This window comes from Mycteria americana, chromosome 6 (genome assembly GCF_035582795.1).
Source record: "Mycteria americana isolate JAX WOST 10 ecotype Jacksonville Zoo and Gardens chromosome 6, USCA_MyAme_1.0, whole genome shotgun sequence".
NCBI lineage: Eukaryota > Metazoa > Chordata > Aves > Ciconiiformes > Ciconiidae > Mycteria > Mycteria americana.
In genome coordinates, this window is record NC_134370.1 from 27430218 (window position 1) to 27451517 (window position 21300).

At 37.5% G+C, this 21300-nt stretch overlaps 1 protein-coding gene across 7 annotated transcripts in view; it reads right to left on the reverse strand.

Moving 5' to 3' along the window:
• DLG5 (discs large MAGUK scaffold protein 5) overlaps nucleotides 1–21300 on the reverse strand; it is a 139657-nt gene that overhangs the window by 13257 nt on the left and 105100 nt on the right. For 3 of the 7 annotated variants that reach the window (XM_075505156.1, XM_075505154.1, XM_075505155.1), the window contains 6 exons: nucleotides 20038–20234; nucleotides 19161–19304; nucleotides 18847–18974; nucleotides 17942–18051; nucleotides 16013–16122; nucleotides 11531–13579 (listed from right to left, as the gene is read on the reverse strand). In XM_075505156.1, the coding sequence (XP_075361271.1) occupies nucleotides 13476–13579; nucleotides 16013–16122; nucleotides 17942–18051; nucleotides 18847–18974; nucleotides 19161–19304; nucleotides 20038–20234 (793 nt within the window). In that variant the 3' untranslated portion in view covers nucleotides 11531–13475. Of the gene's footprint in view, nucleotides 1–11530; nucleotides 13580–16012; nucleotides 16123–17941; nucleotides 18052–18846; nucleotides 18975–19160; nucleotides 19305–20037; nucleotides 20235–21300 lie in introns of those variants that run through there. The other 4 variants (XM_075505153.1, XM_075505152.1, XM_075505151.1 and 1 more) reach the window with 2 other exon arrangements.

Consider the following 21300-nt stretch of genomic DNA (forward strand, 5'->3'; position numbering starts at 1 on the left):
TATCTTGTCCTGCAGGCAAGGCTTGCCTCTAAAGGTATCAGGTCAGTACAAACGCAGTCTTAAATTCATGCAACAAATGCACAAACCACATCTGCACAGAAAATGAATAAGCTAGCACTCACGTGAAAAAGGTATTAAGAAGTTAAGGTAAAGATAAAAATTGGAATCTATTTATTCTTGAGTTCTTAAAGCACACCCATTTTCTTTAAATAGAAGGAAGCATCCACATAAGAAATGCAACCTTGTAACTTTTAATAGCTGAAGCATAAGCATAATCAGTTGTGATGGAAACTCCAGATTACATGCTCTCATCTCTTGACCTTGGAGTCACAAAGTTTCTCTCTAGCTGTAATTAATACCCTTGTATTAGGGGGGCAATGACTTTGTAGGGAAGGTCAGTGAATACCGGCGCTCTAACATCCTTTGTATTGTCACAAGTGCCACAGGTCGAGTCTGCTCGTACCTGCCACAGTACTTAAGGCTGCTGCACACCAGCGGCTGGGCAGCTGGCACTTCTCCTTTCTAGACACGAAGGATTGGCCACAGAAGTTCAATGGGGTGCACACCCCATTTTCAAGCACAGTTGAGAGTTGACCCTATAGTGACCTACCTGCATAGCATCATGCAGCTCCTAGTCATGGACTCTCTTCCATCATCAATGAAAGGGGTGGGATATTGCTACTTAGTACTTGTAGGAAATCAAGGCTGTAATTTCACTGCATTTCAGCTCTCCTGTATGTAAAACTAGAGCTACCAAGAGGCTGCATAACAAAGACTAATTAATCTTCTAGTACCAAACTGTGGTAGACCAGAACAAACTCCATTAACAAACTAAGCACTCATGTGGTCCAGACCTTTCTCCTTCAAATCGCTCCCTTTGTTCTACAAGTTTCACAAAAGGAAAAAGCAAGCAGTTTAAAAGAAAAATGTTTACATCTTGTTGGAGAGGGGGATTTATGTCCATCTCTGCCCTTCATCAGGTTAAAACTGACTGATGACTCCTCCAACTGTGGCTGGAGGCCATAGCAATATCCATTATGTGGACTGCCCAGATTTATACTTGTATAAACTCAGCTTTACCTCAAAAAAGAAAAAAAAAAACTGGGGGGGGGGGGGGGGGGGGAGAACACCACAAACCCAAGAGCACCAAATTTATCTTTCATCAGTCTCTCTGCATTTAAAAAAAAAAAAAAAAGTTTGTGCCCCTACCCCCCCATTCCTCAAAGGTGAGACTTGTCAGGCTGCTAAACAAGGACAAAAGGCAGCAACAAGTTTTGCCTTTGAGCTGCAGGAAAAATTCTATTGCCTTCAGTGGCACTAGAGCAAGAGCTCAAAGTCCATTCTGGAAGACCAGAAGAAATAGGAACAGAATCACGTGAGGAGTAAACTCAGAGAAATGCTGATTGTGAGATACTGAAATGTTATTTCCTGGAGTAATTATTTGCCTCAGTGAATGCACTGAAATCAGCAACACTAAGGTAGTTTGATACTTTATGCAGCATTGTGTAGCACAGTTCTCCTGTTAAGCTCTACTTAGAGTAACATGCCTCTCCTCTTTATGGCATCATTTAGAATATTATATTGGTCATTTTTTAAAAATCCCTTATGATTTCTTAAAAATTGGTCTCTCTTTATTTGCCTCTCAGCTTCCTATCTGTAAAACAGGATATAGTTTCCTATCTGTAAGCCATCTGTAAAAAGATGTTAAGTGGCATAAAAAGGACTCTCTGATCTTCTGGGATAAAACACAAGCTCTTCCAAGAACCACAGGCACTCAAAAAAAATTGTCCCTGCGCTCGTATCTGGTAACGTGGTGCTCTGCCTCTCACAGATCACTTCACTGTTGAAGGGTTTGTTTTAATTATTTTCCTGTTTGAAGTAACAGCTAACCATTCGGTGACCTTCCTGCCCCATTCCCTCTCTATATTGCTAGATTTTGTACAAATACAAACAGGTAAGCCACCTGTAAAGTCCAGGTAACTAAAAGAGTTTTACAGTACGTCCATGGTCTCAAAGCAAATGAAAAAAATAAAGGTTAGCACATAGGGGCTCTGGGGCCTCCAGCGGGGTGAGGAGAGAAGCAAGAAGCACAGCCAGCATCTCAGTCCCTTAAAAAACAGCAACCCGAACCGTACAGAGCAAGCACACAGCAGGCAGGGCTGGACCGCAGCCACGCTCCTACTCACGCCAGAGCAAGACTGTTTCTTGTGCCCTTTGATGGTAGAGGTTTGCACTGGCAACAGGGCACAGATCACTTCAAAACCTGTACGCAGAGGTGTCTGTAACTTGAATAAAGAAATTTAGACGAGAAAGGTCACGGCCCAATGCATGGATCGCAAAAGGAAAGACATGTAGCAACTTCTCGTGAGGCACTGGGACAATCTGCATATGCTGCATACAAGACAGCAACACATGGCAGAGGAGTTTGTTGACAAGTTAATGACTGTATTGCTTACATTGGTGCCTAAACAAAAGATGCAAATCTGTATTTTTTTTTTTCCAAGTAAGAGGAAGTTCTGTACGTCTAACTTTGGAAGCTGGTACCTAAAAATATGCATCTGCCAGTGGGAAAAAATGCTGTTATCACTGAATTCTGGACCTTTAAAATTTAAAGCTCAAAGTCAACATAACTAGACACTGGTATTTCAAATACTTGCGTCTTAGAGGGCTTCCTCCACAATTTTGTATGAATATACCTTAAAGGATTGTAGAGAGCTCTGAATATGTCATAAAAGGAAAACGCTGCTCAAGCTGTACATATGTTTCCATAATGAGAAAAGCGTTGTATCTGTGAAGGCTTATACAACAGTGACTTCTGCTGTGAAAGCCTTGTCAAACCAGCATATCAGTTATTAAGGTTAAAACTTCTTGGTATTGCTCCGATTACTCAAAATACTTAATATGCTTTAAATAGAAGTTAACAATATGCTTCTGGCAGGAGCATTTATAATGCGAGAGGCCTCAGTCCCTGTTCTTGCTCCTACAGCAGGGGTGAAGTGTCTGTTTTAGTGGGACAAGGATGGAGACATAAAAATCAAACTGTTTGTTCACTAGTCCCAAAACAAGAATAAAACTTTTCCATTATCAGGAAATTCTGAACACTTAATTTTGAACACGGGTGGATTCAAAAAGAGTTTTCAGGACTTACATCTGACATCTTGATCTGATGCCATTGCATCTTACCTGAGTTAAAAGCAGAGGCAGTTTTAGAGAACTTCTGTTATGCCTGCATCCTATAAACACTTAAGGATTTTCCTTCCAGGGAAGAGCGAACGACACGTTTAACAGCCTTTGCTTCTAAGAAAAAACAGAATAGAATAAAGTAATAGGCTTTGGAAGTTTGAGGAAGTCGCTTTGGTTTTTCATTTTAAAAAAATCAAGTGGTTTCAAGAAAGAGCTTTACCTATGATAAAAGACTGCACGAATCCTCACACATTTTAATACACTTATCTTCTGGAAAAACAATTACTAATGAAGAAAAACCATCTGCTGCCCATAAATTAGAACCAGTTAAGCGTCCATCGGAAAATATTTGATTAAACAAAAGAACTGTCTGCACCCCTCTGTGTTTAAAGCCAATTCCCTTGCTTGTGTATTCACGAATAGGTGGAAAATAACTCTCTGCACAGGCTATACACATTGAGTTAGCATAAACTGCCACAAAGGCTTTCCATTTTAAGTCATACCTTTTATAAGTAGGACTTGACACTGAGCCAGTCAGCCTGATGCTCTCCATGCTTTTTGTGTACTTTAGAGACTAGATTATTATTGTCTGGTCTCAACTAAAGGTCTGTGGCCATACAAGGCTTAGTATGCCTTCATCAATTTAGAGTGATTGTTACAAAATAGCCCATACGAGGTGTTTGGATTTAACGCACTAGAAATGTTGGATTTACAGATAAGAAATACGCAATACTTTTCAATCCCTTCAGAACCACCATGATTTGAACTCCATTAATTGTGCATTATAGACTGCAGCATACATTATTTTAAGATTCAGTCACTTTGTCTTTTCATGCCACGCGTGGCAGCCATTGATTTACAGTCATCACTAGTTCTCACCACCGATTGTGCTAATACTTTCTGTCTTATGGAAAAAATTGTCATAGAATACATATTCTTTTATTTTCTTAAACCTAAGCATGATTGTCCGGTTTGGTTTTTTGGTTATTGAAGTACTTCATGATTTACAAAAAACAAGAGAAGAATTTTCTGCCAGGCTTGTGACCTTGAGGATGACAGTTTAAAACTCTGCTCTTAATCTTGCAAGAAAAAACAATCAGTGCTATATACAGCACAAAATGACTGTAAACGAGATGCTGTAACTATAAAAATAAATAGAGTGTCAGAGATAATGTTTGATGTGTCAGTTTGCATCAAGGGAGAGTTTCTCGAATTTTAAAAGAACAATTTGATAAATGCAAATCATCTTCCATGTATTATTGTTTCTGCTGAAGAAATAACTTTTAATGTCTTTTTTTTTCATTTGTTGTAGTTTTTTTATTGGCCATATTAACATACTGGGAAAAGAAAGATTTAGTCTCTCTCACATACCAGAAATATTTTTTTTCTCTAATCATTACATTCTGTACTACACACAGTAAAAATCCCCAACCAAACTTTTAATGATGAGTAATTATATAGTATAACTCCTGTTTTGAGTAGGTGGCTTGAGACACCTTTTAAAGGGTCCTTTCTTTTTCAGAAATTACTGAACATTTTCCTGAAAATAGTGAATACCAAGAAATTTGATGAAATAGAACAGCAGCCTTCCTGTTGCTGAAACTTAATGCCCCATTTCAATGTTTATCAAATGAAATATTCCATTCCAATTCATTTACATTTTCCAAATATAACTTTCAGGCTCCAAACACCTTTTTAGGGTAGGTATAGTAAAAATGAAGCACAAGGCAAAATAACGGAAAACCAGAACATCAGGGTTTGGGGTTTTTTGTTTTGTTTTTTCATGTAACCCATCAGCTTAATTCTAAACAATTTTGCCATTTTTCTGTTTCACATTGACTAACAAACCATATATTGGTCATTTACTTATCTGCAGTACCACTGATTTTCAGGAAGTATTCTTGGTGTGTGTGGTATTTGCAGAATTAGATTTTTAAAAAAAAAAAAAAAACAACAACAAAACAAAAACACCCCACTCAGAAAGCACAGGAATATATACTCAAAGGGGAATCCCACATTGGACAGGTTGGCTGACCTAACTTTTTTTTTCCCCCAACTGAGGAATAGGACACTTTGGAGTGACTATAGAACCGTGAATTCACACCATCAAGCAGGACAACTCAATGGGTTATGATGGAATAAACCCTTATTTAAACAAAAAGCACATCTCATAAGTAGTAGGGGGTAACAAAAAGCCATAAAAACCAAATCATTGAAATAGATCAGGTTTACATCCAGCATACTTGAAAGTTGTCTCTGGATTAAGGACCTCCGTTAAGAATTCAATGGAAAAATAACAAACCATCTCTGTTTTAAAGGGCAAGATAAGATTGTGTCAGAGCTCGGAACATTCTGTAAATAGACTCTTCCTTGCTCCAATAAATTTCATTGTTCTGTGCTAGGAGAAAGAAGCTCTGTTCCTTTACCAACGCTATTTTTAATGCCTGGAAAGCAACATTTCCATTTGTTCATGTGGTAGTAAACTTTGGCTATTCAAAGTAGCTTGCTTCAATCTAGAAAAGGTGCACAGAAGTGGTAGCTGGAATGAAGAACCTACCATTTAAGAGTTTAAGAAGTTTGTTTAGCCTAGTAAAACAAAAGCTGAAAGTGCTCTGCATCATGAAGTACATATACTGAGGCAGAGGAGTTAAAATAGTATTTTCACAAGAACAAGTATTAAGGTGCCACAGATGCATTTGGTCTGGACATCAGATGATTTCTAAAAATAAGGGAGTTGCATTTTGAAAGTCTTATTATCAGAGCACTGAGAGCAAGAAAGAAAATTACTTTCCGACTCTGGCTTAATTGTTTCATGAAAGGATTTCTGTTTCTGAGTAGCTCTTGCTGCAGTAAGAGAACTGAAAAGGATTTTAAGGGCCCATGATTTCCAACATCCAGCACTGGTTTGTTGCTGTTCTTGTTCTTTCCATCATATTCTGTATTACAGACTGCCTACATCTTCAAATGACTCACAGTACAGAGGGTGTAAAATAAAAACTGGGCTTTAGTGCAAGAGCAGGGTGGGAAAGAAACAAGAGAAATATGGCTACTTCTGGTGAGTCCCAGCATTTCGTAACTCTCTTTATAAACTGACCTCTTGTAACTTCAGTAACATCCTAAGTTATAGCAAAAAAGGTTAAAATTAGAACAATTATAGTTTATTTCTAGTGAAGGTCAAGCACCATTTGTGGATCTCAGTAATTTGCAGCAAGTCAGTTCAGCTGTACTTCTGCATACCTCACCAGCGCTGTGTTATCACAGAATCAGAACAGGGCAGAGGGAAATCCAAATTAATTAGAATCATAGAATGCTTTGGATTGGAAGGGACCTTTACAAATCATCTAGTCCTAATTCAAAGACTGCAGCCTCTGTAAGCCAGCAGAGGTCATAAAATCCTAAGGCAGGTGTGTGGACTTTCTCAAGTCATCTTCTGTTGCTTACCAAGTAGGTTATTTTACAAATGTACTGCTGACACTGCTGGAAACATAGTAAGGCATCACTTTCAGAAACTGCAGACGTGGAATCCCTGCTAAAACATTATCTGAAATTGCAGGCTGCTGAATGCTGGAGCGGATCAGCCGCTGCTGTTCACGATATCATCAACAGTGAGTATAACAAGCATCTAGAATCAAATCAGTAATTAATACACAACCGCACAGTATGCTTTATGAAACAAACAGACTTTACCTAATGTCCCAAAATACCTTAGTATTAGATAACAGGGCGAGGAAGAGAGAGATTAGGTTGCATCAGCAATGGAAAAAATATCTTTGAGAGTTTAGATGTGCAAGGAGTTGAGCAATGATACAAGTGAAGCATGAAGCAAGGAAATGGGGCAAACAGGAAGGCTGCACTGGATGGCAGACACACCTTGAAAGACGATTTACCTACTGATGGTAGCGAGACTATAAAGCAAAGGGCAACTAAAGCTGAATATAACAGCAAAAGAAAGGGAAGGCTTGCAATGTATCTGTAATATAGTTCTCACATAAACTAGAAGCTCACTCCTATTCTGAGAAAAATTTCATGGAGCGATTGCCAAAACTAAACGTCTGTGTATGGTTACGTAGCAGAAGAGAGACAACTGAAAGGAAAAACGCGGCAGCATTGCTGATCAGAAACCCCATTTCGGCTCCGGAAGGCACAGAGCTGCCACTGTGGAGCCAGGACTGGAAGCATCTCGCTAAGGTTAACTCGTGCAAAGACTGAAGCGTTACGAAGGATTCCGTGGAGGAGCACAGCTGTGGACTGAAGCCAGTGCAGCCCCAACACCTCCTTACTCCACGTTGTCAGGAGACAGCTCTGATCATGTTCTGTGCAGGACAACACAGCAGTGTCAGCACCAGATAGGAATTCAAGTGTCCCTTGGAGTTCAAATCTTGCAGCTCTGAGGGAAACTCTGCCCATGTAAGGCCAGGGGGAGGGGGCGGATATGCAATTGATTTTTACAACTTCATTTGAATTATTTTGCAGCTGTAAAATAGTCACTCTGGCACAAAATATGTGGTACCTCCCTGAAAAATGAATTCTAAATAATTGAACTGCAAATCAGTCAGAGCAGGTCTCAACAGATCACACTATAATTGCAGCTATTAAACACACATTTTTTACTACAGTACAAGTCAGGGTATAAAAGTATGAGTATTCATTTGAATGTTAGAAACACATTTGCAGCCAGAAGCTCTGCAAGGCCACAGTTCAGCCAACCCCAGATATAACTGATACACATTTGCCACCATGGGACCAACCTTAAGGGTTGCTGAGGACATGCACCTTGTATCACCATCCTGGAATTCAGCTCCATGTGTTTGGTTTCTTCTGTAATTGCACTTACTCATCTTTGCATCACAAATCTACTTGTTACTATAATGATGTGAGCAATTGCTAGCACTCTCAAATCATATCTTCACAGCAGAGAACAAGTTTCCATCTCTTACCTTAGGATCTTTTGGCTGACTCCACTGGAATTATCCTCTCAAAATGATATAACTAACAGTTATTTTCATCACAAAACTGTAAGACTGACAATCGCATTTAGACCCCTTGCATGTATTTAGATGAAGCAATGCATTTTCAGCTTGTTATTGCTTACATTAGCCAAACATCAAACAAGCTCGAAACCTGAAACCTTAGGTTTGTCACAGGTAGGCCACAAATATTGTCCCAATTAGGTTAAACAATTAGATGATCTGAGCATCTAAATGCTAAGCTCAAATGCTAAGCGTTTGTGGAGCAGGCAGATTTGGCAAAGGAAGGAATTATGATGATTTTAGTTGACTGGCATTATTGCTAACAAGGTAAGATGAATCTGCAGCAAAACCAGACACAAGAGTTGTGGGAAAAGGGTCAACTCCTCTGAAGATCAAAGTCACCATCTTCAGAAAGCCGATCATCCCCTGCCTTCAGAGGAAGGGCATAGGGAAGATTACATAAGAAATGTCATTCACATTTGCACTGAAAAAACTTTAAAAGAAAAAAAGCCATTGCAAATGTAAGTGGAATCTTATCAAGAAACAGATTTTTTTTCAAGCTGTTGAAAGTATTTAACATTTTGAAAGACTTGTTTCCAGTTTTGGAGACATCAGTGTATTGTTAAATATGCAGTATGTATGTGGATTAAGTTAAGAGTAAACTGCTGTCTTTGTTTTCTGAACTTTTAATAGATCTTTAGGAAGATGGGAAAGATCCAAAATCATAAGAAAGGCAAAATTGGACACTATAGAAGTGGGGTTTGGGGGGGCGGGGGTTGCTTTGTTTTGTGTGTTGGGTTGGGGGGGGGGGGGTGTTTCGGTTTTGGGTTGTTTTTCTTAACTAGCATAAGTAGGATTCTAGCTCTTGGACATTCTCTTTATACTGAGAACAAGCAAAGGAAAGGGTCATAAATCAAGATACCATATCTCTGAAAGCTTCCTCAGCCACTGGTGTTATTTCCTTCAATATGACGGACACAGAAAATAACCCAGTGAACACACACATTTAGCATATAACGTAGTGTTAATAAAACATAGCAATGACAGATAATTCACCATAATATGAAGTGACTAGGTTACATAGTACAAAGATTTTGGTGATTTGCTTCTTAAAACAATTATTAGATCTCTGCCATTTCCCCCCCTACATTTTTAGAAAAAAAGACTCATATTTTAAAAACTTGGGGGGGGGATGAGGGGGGGGATCACTGCACCTTTAACTGGTGCATTTTGTAGAGGAAAACTAATTACAAACGCTTACTTGAATGAGATCTATTGAAATCAGCATAACTTCAATACTCCTCTTCTCACTGGTTTTAAACTAAGTTATAAGATGAAAGAAATAAAAAAAAAAATTCAAAACATTTTCTGTCCTGGAGGTCCACAAGATAATTTTCAGTACTGAAAAGGTTTTGTTTTTTTTTAGTCACAGATGGTTTTTATGCACAGTTTACTTCAAGAAAAGGATCCATCTAGACAACTTTTAAATACAAAGTTACAACATTCATCCACAATTATTTATAATGTAATAAACAACCATTCTTATGAAAGCTTGTAAGGAATTGTTTGTTAAAAATAGAGTTGAACAATGCCAAGTTAAGCTAGTATGTTTACACTTAAGTAATAGGATCCCTTATTGGGTTCCTGGTTTTTGGATTCACGTTCGCATCATTTGGGTTGTGCTAGTAAAAGCATCTCTTTGAATACTAAGAGAGAAAGAAGTCAAATTGAATAGTTAAAAAGTTTGCTACCAAATGTTCATCAAAAATGTGCTTTTTCAGTGAAGAACACCAAGACATTTTCTAAGCAAAATGACACAGAGTTAAGGTTGGGAAAAAAAATTCTCTTTAAAAGCAACCAAACGAATACGAAACCCTTACACCCACCGACACAGCAGCCATAAGAAAATTTACAGGAAGAGGCCAAGCACCTTTTTTATACTGTTCCGTTTCTACTGCAGGTCTGGGACCTTTAGTAGTTGTTGCACAAGACTAAAGTCTGCCTTGCTGGGTATCTGTATTTTTCACAGCAGTCCCTCTAGTTTCCAAGCCAGTGCACATTTTTCCAATGTCAGTGTATTTTAAAAGAAACTGTCCATTGTGAAATGGAGGTGTCAAATCTTAGAAATTACATGGAGCCTTAAACGTAAGTCTAGAAAAGATTACAAGACTGTACTTCAAGCATGAATACATCCAAGATGCATCTAGGAAAGCTGTTCAAGACTGCATAAGGCAATGTTTGTATTCACTGAAAGGGATTATGATACGGCCTCCAAATTTACCAGACACTGAAAAAGGACCCTTGTCTGAGGTGAAGCGGTTGGCAGCTGTTGGAGTGTAATTCTGGATCTGGCAAACACTTGCCCTGCAATTCAGGTCAATGTGAACAGAATGCAAAGGTTTGAAAGCACATAGATGCTTGTCAACATATTAACAACAGATCATACATATGGGGTGCAGTATCTTCAGCCATTTTATGTCAGTTTAGCTATGGAGAAATAAAGTTAAAAGAAGCTGATTTCTAGCTAACTCCTTACCTGCAGCCATACACGCTGCATGGTGGCTTGTGAGCATGAGGGTGAAGTTTTCAGACTTTTGTTGTCTAGCTATATTACTTCTAAACTATTTTTGAAAATACCCACAGAACCATACTCCTTATTTAAACACCTGGACAAAGTTACTGTTTTCAGAACGATGGCCAAATCTAGCTCCAGCATGTAGTATTATAAAATAAAATGATGTATCAGGAAACTCTTGATCTGAGCTAAAGGAATCTCTCTAGTGTTTAATCAAGACTTCAATTCTACTTCCTTGTGATCAGAAGATATGCAAGGTATGGCTGTTACTGACCTGCCAGAACCTGCCTATTCTCATTTCCCTCATCCTCTATTAGAAGATGGGACCACGGTGGGTTTTTTTAAGAAAAGCAGATAAGGTGCAAGTCCTGTCTTATGACTGAAGGCTATTACTAGGTAAGCAGATTACAAGAAAACTGACCATCCACCAATCCGATTCATGCTGAAGTTGACTATTTGGCATCTGAGAATAAAGCAACTGATGAAGCAGAAAAGTTAATATGCAATAATTACCTTCCCTAAACTTTCAGGTAACTCAATAAACAGAAGAGGCTGGTCTGTCTGAAGTGTAAAAACTGAGGCACAGAATTCTACACTGTGCCTTTAAGCTAATGATTCACGCTTTTGCCTATTAGGTTTTCCCTAGTTTCCAGTGACACTCTCTTGAAAATAACAGTGATAGACTCATTCTCTGGTTAAAGCCTCCATCCAATCAATTGCATTTCCGCTTGAAATCCTTAACACCACTGGGCCAGAATTTTAAAAATATGGTAACACAAACCAACATCTGACTTCTTGTGTCCTGCAGTTTTTGAACCTCTTTTAGTATCTACATATGCTATGTTGGGCAAAACCCCAAAACCGAAACTTGTTCCTCTCAAGGTGGGCACTTGACCCTATATGCGCCAATTTTAGTCAGAGAATAAAACCTTATATGAGGAGTCAACTAAACACAGTCAAGGAGAACAGTAGCTATATGCACCTTTTACACACAAGTCAAGTTATAGAAATTGACCTTTATTTAGTAATCAGTTTCTTAAACTTTTTTTTTTTGATACAAAGTGACATTTTCATTTTAGTACAGAAAATCCATGTCAGAACAGTACCTGTCTGTTTCAGTTGTACCACTGGAGTCTACTCTGACCTCAAACTTTAAAAAAACAAACAAAAAATGAGATAAACAAAAAACAACTGCTGTCCCTCACTATGAGAAGTACTTTGACTAGTAATTCATCCATATAATTTCCTATTTTTAATTTATATATATACAGTATTACAATAGTATGGTATAATACTATATAAAATACTATATATATATATAAAATATGTACTATAGCTCAAAATACTCTCTCTATATAGTATATAACTATATAAATACCATATAAAGTATTTTGAACTATAAAATAGCATCTGTAAAACAGAATTTAAATTTAGGACCAGATCTTTCTTTGAAGAACCGTGCAAGAAGAATCCCTTTTTATAATTAAAAAAGCTGCAAACAGAAGCAAAACTACAGCCTGTAGTGTAAAACTAGAAACCCTACATAATGAAATGTTAGGAACAGTGACTGAGAAGCAGCTCTACTCCAATGATATTTTAAAAACAATTAAAATACAGTACCCAAGAAACATGGCACAAGAGACAGAAGAGACAGGTACAAAACCTGTGTTAGGAACACAGAGTCAGAAGTGCAAAAAACAAAAAGGGAACTGATACAATGGAGTTTGGTACAATAGGTGAATAAGTATTGCAACCAAAACTAAACGATCACTTATTTTTTGACAGTGAAAACACTAACAATTTAGTACCTTTCTAAAGGCTTTTAATCAAAGCCCTAAAACTGTGGCTGCTCTTAAATAAAAAACAATCTATGTGAATGCTACACACTGAAGTACAAAGCTTAAGAATTACCCTGCAAAATTGCACCGACATAAGCTTTCCATATTTACAGTATCTAAAAGTGACAGAACACAGCATGCTAGGCCTAGCTTATGACTCTTCCCCACCAGTACTTAATCCAGGCCCAACAACCAAAAATTATTATTTCTCAACACACATTGGATTGTTCAGATATATTATGACGTTTAAATATTAGATTCATGCATAAAACAAGAAACAATATCTTTGACGGACAAGCGTTGACAGGATACAAACAGTGGTCTGCCCTGTAGAGGAGCGTACTTCCTTCTGAGCTTACTCCCAAGATGTACCGATTCAATCCCATGTTATTACCTGGTTTTCAAGTCAACAACGTGGTTAGAAATGGTCAAAATTGCAACTAAGAGTCACATTGCGCATAAACCATTTGCTCATATTCAGAAATTTCACTCCATTTACCTCATTAAGTGAAAGGACACAGAGTTAAAAAAAAAAAACAAAACAAAACAAAAGACATTCAAGTAAACAGCAACAACCAAATACTTTGAAAAGGTTTTTGTAAACTTGTCGTTCTACAGGGTTTTGCAGCATTGTTAAATTCTTTACTCATGGACAAGTACACGCGGGTCGCAACCCCTCGTGACAACCCGTCACGTGTACACGTACGACGTAAGAGACAAGCTCGGTGAAGTGATCTACCCCTTCCCACATGCCTCGTTGGGTCCTTGTGTGTTCAGTGTTATCATTCCCCTTCATGAAACAGAAATCACTTACGGATATCTTTATAAAGACAAAAATGGACAGAGTCCGTTGGATAGAAAGTTAGTTGGTTATTTACATCTGCAAAGTAGTTTCACAGCGAAATAAATCTACAGCGGGCCAGCTGGGATCCACAGGACTTTGTTTTGTTCTTGATCGACAGTTGTCATAATCTGAGTGCAAATGCTTGAAAGGGCTCCTCCCTGGACAATGCCTGGAGAAAAAGAACCCCCCCACACAAATGAGACTGGAACAAACAGTTATGAGTAATTACAAAGAGCAGTCGTCTGCATTTTTCTGCAAAGTGTTTATCAACAGAATTAATCTACCCAACTCAGTATTTGCCAGATGCATGGCGCTATTAAAACAAGAAAAAGAATTAACAGAGCGAAGAGGTCAAGCATTCAATATACAGTTTCTTCTGCTAGCTCTTAAAACAGCCCAGGGAAGTCGCAGAACTAACTGATGGCTATAATCTACTAAGACAACTGTTTTGTCAGAGGCCTTCACGGACTATTTTCAGAGGCATTAGGTGGCAAAGTTTAAGTCTAAAGATGGTCAGAACCTGCTATAATAAACCTCCTCTGTTCAGCATGTGGTGTTAAGAGTTTTATATTTATGTGGTAATATACATAGAGACTATAGCTGTAGCAACTAGACACTATTTACAAATGTTAGAAGTAAATTATGAGGCAGCTCACAGATCGTTGAGCTAAATAAAACAGCGGCAGTTGCTACTCCAATTCTTATTGTCAACTACATTCAAGGAACGAAAGGCCAACAGCAAGCAACTCCTTGAAAATCAATTCAAAAGATAAATTAACACCTTGCATTCTACCCTTGCTAAACATAACAGTCATAAAAAGTAAAATGCCAACACTGACACAGGAGAGGAGAAGGTATTAGCTTTAAGACTTAAAAAGCGAGGAACTTCATGACTTGAAAAATATGTCAGCAAAGCCTCTGGCCTCAGCTACCACTAACGCTGGAAAAATATGGGAAAATCTTATAAGGCTATAGGTATCATTCCCATTTTTGAAAAGAGAGAATTTGATCTCAGGTAAAATATTACTTGACTCTGCAGTATATACTACAGTTAACGATGTCAGGTGAGTAGGTGAGTTTGGATACAGAACACAGTAACCGACAAGGTCTATGAAAGGTGACAAATGGCAGTGAGGAAGTGATTCACATTACACGCCGTGCTCACAACTTGGTACAGGAAACAAAGCCAACTTGAAAGAGTCATTAGTCAAAAAATGTACTTCATGATGTAGTCACAGAGCTCAGGTCTGAGAGAGCGTGTCATACACATACATGAAGCCATGAGGAAGCCACCATGTCCAACATGCCTATCTACAGGCTTATTTTATGCACAACACTATAATTTCAACAAGCTTAAATGTCAATGCAGTTTGAACACCAACCCTCTCCGACTACCAGCATCTGGAAATGTTGATGACAGCTGGAGTCCACTGTACTTGGCACTAACAGAGGGAGGCCCTTCCTACAGGGCATGTGAGAAGATACACATAGGACTCCCTTGGACTGAGTGCTACTTTCACTATCAGGGTGAAATTATAATGCAACAAATGACTTAACAAGGAGCAGAAGATAACACGTGGTGATGCAATCTGGCCATGTGCGTGTCAAGTTCTGTGAAGGTTTAGTATGTACCATTTAAATGAACATTTGTATGGCTATTACATACCAGGTAACTGATTTTGTTGAGAACGTGCAGCTTCTCTCAGGATGTGCTGAGATAGCTCTATACTCACTACATCCCCCTACCCCACCCTGCACTTGGCAGGTATGCCTCAAAATATTTCTGTAAGAATCCCATTGTTTGGGGGATGAAAAGTTGGGTTTGGGCTGGTTTAGTGATGCTTTTTTGGTTTTATTTTGTTTTTTTTTCTTTTTAAGTTTTGTTGCCATTCACATCAAGATGTCTAGAATTTTATCCCCACGCTTCTGAACGTATGTGGAACCACATGGAAATATACTCTGAAATAAGCAGAGACAGTCTTCAAACACAGTTGTCTTTCTCTGGTAAAAATACAGTATTAACTACAATCCAAGATTCATATAATATACTTTATGATGTTAAAAAGGGCCTATGAAGTTTAATTTAATTATTCCAAATTACAACGCATGCTCAAGAAACCTTTGACAATTTTTTTTTCCTTTCTTGAAAGATTTAAAGTATGTCTCACAAATCATTCATTAATTTACACTACAGGGTTTTTTTGTTGTCATTTTGTTTGGTTTGGTTAGATTTTTACAATTACACGGTATAAACTTCTTATATGGTATAAAACTGCCAACACTGTGTCAAATTATCTTGACCATACTTCCAGTACTACTAGCTTGTAATAAAACATTTTCAGAATCTCTTTAGGTCATAAGATTCATAACATGCTAAAACAAAAACATGTAAAAGCAAGGGATAGTACTTACATCTTGAGATTTCCTCTCCCAGTAAAATAAAACACCAGAGCATGAGTTTGCCAAAAGGAAAGGCAGAATAAAAACACACACACACACAAAAAAAAGAGGTCTCTGAAGGAATATAGGATCTTTTGAAATTACCATGTAAATGGATTAAATTGCCACTGTGTTTCTAGTGAAATGTTGATTAAATACTAACCTGTAAAGTACTTGCTATACTCTTGTTCTATTTTTTGAGCTGTCTCAAACTGTTCTTTGGAATGTTTTTGTGTAACTTTGTCCCTCAGGAAGATTGGGTCTTTTTGCTCTCTGCAAAAAAAAAAAAAAAGAAGAAAAAAAGAAAAACCTTGTATAAGAGTATTTTTTTTTAAATAGACTTGAAATTATTACCTCCAGTTGGGTGAATGTGAAAGGCTAATTAATTTGCAAGCATAATCCTGTGCATAGAGTGCCATCTACTGTGTTTCAGCAGTATCAGCATAGTCATCAGGATCATTTCAGTGCTAACAAATTTATTTGCTATCAGAGCAAGACAGTATTCCTTTAAAGTCTCAGAGACTGGGAGGGGGTTGAGGGACAAAGAATATCATTTTTTCCAGTTCACGTGAATCAGATCATCATTTCATATACACTCCAGTACTCCCTACACAAAGCTGGATGGACTCAAGTACAGCTCTTTTAAGGGCTTGAAGTATCAAGCATTGAGCAAATAGAGTATTTCTATGTCATCTTATATATGATATGTTTTTGAGATTACCATTTTTCTATTATACAAGGTGTGGGAAATAAAACAAGAAAAAAATATAGAGAAATACAAATGGTAAAAAAAAAAAAATTAATTCCAATCAAAGCTTGTAACACTCTCCTCCAAATCTGACTTGGGATCCCTGGTAGGGGATTCTGTTTAAAAGGAAGTAGAATTTATAATCAACTAGTAAGGTCATATAGATAGGTACTGAAACAATATAAGCATAGTTTCTTATAGCAGTGAGAAAAGAAGCAAAATTTTACTTTATAAATTAAAAAAAAAAATCACTACTAAACTAACCTATCACTGCTGTGTAGCATTTCAGAGAATGCCAATAGAACCTGTGCTATATCAAAAAGGCTGTTTGGAAAAACCTTTGGTGCTCATAACAGGCAGAGATAATGTGCCACTGCATCTTACTTTGAAGGCTGCTAGAAATCCTTGCTTGTCTAGTTCAATTGCTCTCTGTCACCTTCCAAAAAAAGGAAATAGCTGTAATGATCACCCTTCCATTTGCAAAGGGGCTCAACACATGACAATTCCATTTATCATTCAAGTGCGTGATCCTACAGCGGTAATGAAATATACCACATTGCTTTATGTCTTGCTTCTACTTGAAAGTGGTGATACTTATCTTCTTTATTAAAAAGATAGTCATCAAATTTACCTACAGATCAAGAATATAAGAAGTCTTCAACTTTCAAAACGAAGATAGCACAAGTATAAGATCTCTCAACAAAACTGTTTCTAAATACTTATGTTGGGAGATTATGTCACTTCTTGCCAAATTCATCTATCAAAATACGTGAAGGCTTACTCAAACATTAGGGGACTGGGGTTTGCAAGTCCTGTATTCTGTTCCTGGCTATATTCGAGCAGAAAATTCCCAATTACTGAAAGAGCATGGCCCGAGAAGACCACAGTATATACACTCCATAGCAAAAGGGGACTTCCCTTGCTGTTCTCACTGGAGAATGGAGGTGGGAAAGCTGAGGTGACGAATCAATTGGCACTGCAATCACACACTTGGCCCTGCTGAGAAGATGAAGAATAGCTCTTTGTCACGGTCACCACTTAATCCTCAATGGATCTCACCCACATCTGTCTTACAGTTTAATACAAAGGTGAGCAGGAAAGATCTGAGTGCCTCCTGGAGTACATACAGTTTAGTCTACATTGTTAGATTTCTTTGAAAGATTCACTTAATTGTCATGCAACCAAAATGAAGTTAACAGCATTTACCTCACAGCAATTTTTATGAGGATTAATTTCCACATTTTAAAGATATTTAAGGTGACTAGGATGAAAGAAACAATAAAGGTAACAAGCTTATTTTAAGCTAAAATAAACATCCCTGAACTATACCCCTCACAGACTTACTTGATTTGTTTAGCATTTTTGTAGCGAATAAAAATTACAATAGGGTAGATATGAACACTGTGGAGCCGTTCGATGGCATGAGGAGCGATGTCAAGCAGACAATGACAATCCTAAGATCAAATGTAAATGCAAAACACTCATTCAGTTAAAGAGCAGAAGCACACATGCAAATCCCCCATTTCTTCCCCTACTTAAATCATAGCAACCCAACAGAATTTTCCTACACATTTAGCATTTTGGGGCTACTGAGCAATTTGTACTCAGAGGATTTATAACAAAAGATAGAAGATGAAAAACTGCAAGAAATTCCACTCATAGTACCAAGAGCATGCATTGATAGAAATAAAAGTATTTGAAGAACTAATGAAATGAAAACTCAGACTGAAATATACGCAATACATTTTTTCCAGATTTAAATATTCATATTCATTTCCTCCTTCAGCAGTCATAAGCAAACACAAGTGTTAAAGTAATAAGACTTTCTGTGTGGTTTGACAGAAAACTGTAAGCAATGTACAGATTTTAATTAACATCTGTCTCCAGGATTATTATGAAGTTTATGTTCTATATGACTGCATTAAATGGAATAGTTAAAAACCTAAATCCTCACTGGGGGGGTTAGAGGGTGGAATCTATGGAATCTAAGAAAATAATTTCTAACGTTATTTAATAATACTGTAAAAGAATATGGACATTCCTAGTTTCTACAAAGGTGAGCTTGCATAAAATAATCTTTAAACAGTTACATGCCAAAGTGAGGTAACTTTTATTTTACTCAGCAGCCTGGGGAACAATTCTCTGAATGCCTTAAAGGAGGACATTGCTAACATAATTTCCACCCCCCAACATAGTATGACCGTATATTGCAAATTGTTCAAAGACCTACAGCATTATAAGTGACTCACCTTTTCTGTTATCTCTTTTATTGAAGCTACAGTTGTCACATCAAAATGTCCACTCCTCCGTTTATAATCAATAAACAGACAATCCTTCACACCCCGTTCAATGGCTTGTTGGGAAGCTTTCATAACCTCTGTTTCATAGAACCAGAACAGATCCACTTTCGTTACTATTCCTTAGGCACAGAACAAGGCTAATGAAACAACGTCTGCAAATTCTTGGGTTTTTCCCATGGCTGTGCTACCATTTAGGTCACTTACATAGATGATACTATCATGTACTCTAAGCAAGAATAAATTGGTTATATTTGTGTACTTACCAAGAGGACATCTGCAAAATTTTCCAGGGGATTCTTTGACCAACATGTCTTTCACAGCATCAAGTAAAGGTCCTAGAATAAGGACAGGCCTAGGAGAGGTACAGTCCACTTTCTGTACACGCTGATATGCCAGACTTGCAGAATCTACACACACAGAAGATTTACTTATAAAAGTATGAATTATTTTCCTGGCATTCCTCAGATAAGCAGAAGCACCCTAGCAGTAATTATGAAAACAACTCCCTTGCAAGGGATGAGGGCCTTGACAAGTACAAAAAAATGCTCACTAGCCATTATTGCAATATTCTCCACTTGACAGCTTAAAATAGATGTTTTTCTAATTGAACTTAGTGCTTCTCCCCCTTACCCAAACTTTAAAACCAATCATTCCTATTTTTTCCTAAAATGTAAACAAGACATGATATTTGGTTTCTCTGGTTTGGTTTGTTGAGCTCTTCCAAGGAAGTAAGCATTGTAACCAACATGATTTTTACAGAGGAGTGAAGAAATAGAAGTGAAGACTTTTGAGTGGTGCCCAGGATTTCTATCTAGACTAAGTGACCTGGACAGAAATTGAATAGTTGAAAGGAAGATTCAAAACCATGCATCAAAAAGCAATCTCCCTCTGTAAATGAAACATTAATGCTAATAGATCTAGGAATAAACTACCAAAAAATTTTATTTGAAACACTCTGGCTTGTTATTTAATACAAAAAACCCCCTGTTATTAAAAGTAATGTACGTGATGGGACACATGATCACCATTTGTATTGAGACCAACCAGAAAGCAACATTATTCATTGTGTCATGCTGCAGCTGTTTAAAAATGAAAGAGAAGGAAAGGCAACCACCTCCCAAGTATATCAAAGGTACTTGCCATCCAAGAAAGGAATTGAGTCTGTACTGATTGTATCAAGAGCCAGTAAATCCTTTCCATCTTTGGAACCACTTCGCTTGTGTTTATGCTTTCTTCTGAAGAATGACCTCCGTGCTGCTGCTGATAATGTCTTAGATGAGCTGTTTTCATCTTTAGCCTCAGACATGCTGTGTCTCCTGTAGAATTCCTGATCCATCCTATAATGAAACAGACTAAATGGTTGGTATTTAAACTTATCTTTTTAAATTGTTTGACAAACAATATCACTGCTGCTTCTGGAACACACTGGAAATGCTCATCTCAAGCCTTAGCCTCAGTATCTTCATCACAGAAAATTAATCAGAAGCAAATGTTAACATAGATCAAATAATAAGCATCTGAAAACCTTGCAACTACCATCATTTCCTCAGGATTCTTATAATATAAATAGCAGCATGGCACAGAAGGTGAGCACTCTGAAATCCTCCAAGGCAGAAGCAGCAGTACGCACCTACTTGTCAGTAAAGTCAGCCTTGCACAGAAGTGAAGATCCCATTCTTTCTATGAAGCTGCATGTTACACTCATCCTTACAAATAACTTATTAGCAATCCAAAATAACAGTTTTATTTTATATGAGCACAAATATTTTGGCCACATAACACATGTAAAGTGTAGTTGTTTTTACTATCGATCTTCCAGTAACAAGCCTATCAATGATGTGTATGGGTCTCTATGTATATATTGTACTTCCACACATTCCACTTAGTACCATTGTCCCACTGTCAGGATGAATTTTGAGTTATGGCATGGAGAGAAGACTGGTAGAAGAAAAGGAAACCAGAAAACCAGTCATCTTAAAAACGAAAAAAATATTTTAATCACTGAGTGATAACTAATGTGATTTCAGTAACAATGTACAAATTTTAGTTCCTGCATACTCCTCTTAACTGCTCTACCAACATTACAAGATTGTGGTGGATACACAGTCTTATAACAACATTGCTGTCCACAGATAACTAAAAACACTGGTGCTTCCAAGAACGACTGTGATAACCTTGGATTCAAGGATATTTTTGCTGTGGTTACTCTCACTTTTGGTATTGAATTATCTATCACAACACTGGTCTATGTATCCTTTCCATTTCTAGTTTACTATTTAGTAGCACTAAAAACAACTTGATAGAGCAATATATTTAATTCAATGTTATTAAAATACACCATGCCTAAAATGAGACGTCTAAGAATTAGTATCTTGCAGAAAGAATAGAAGCAAACAAGTCTTT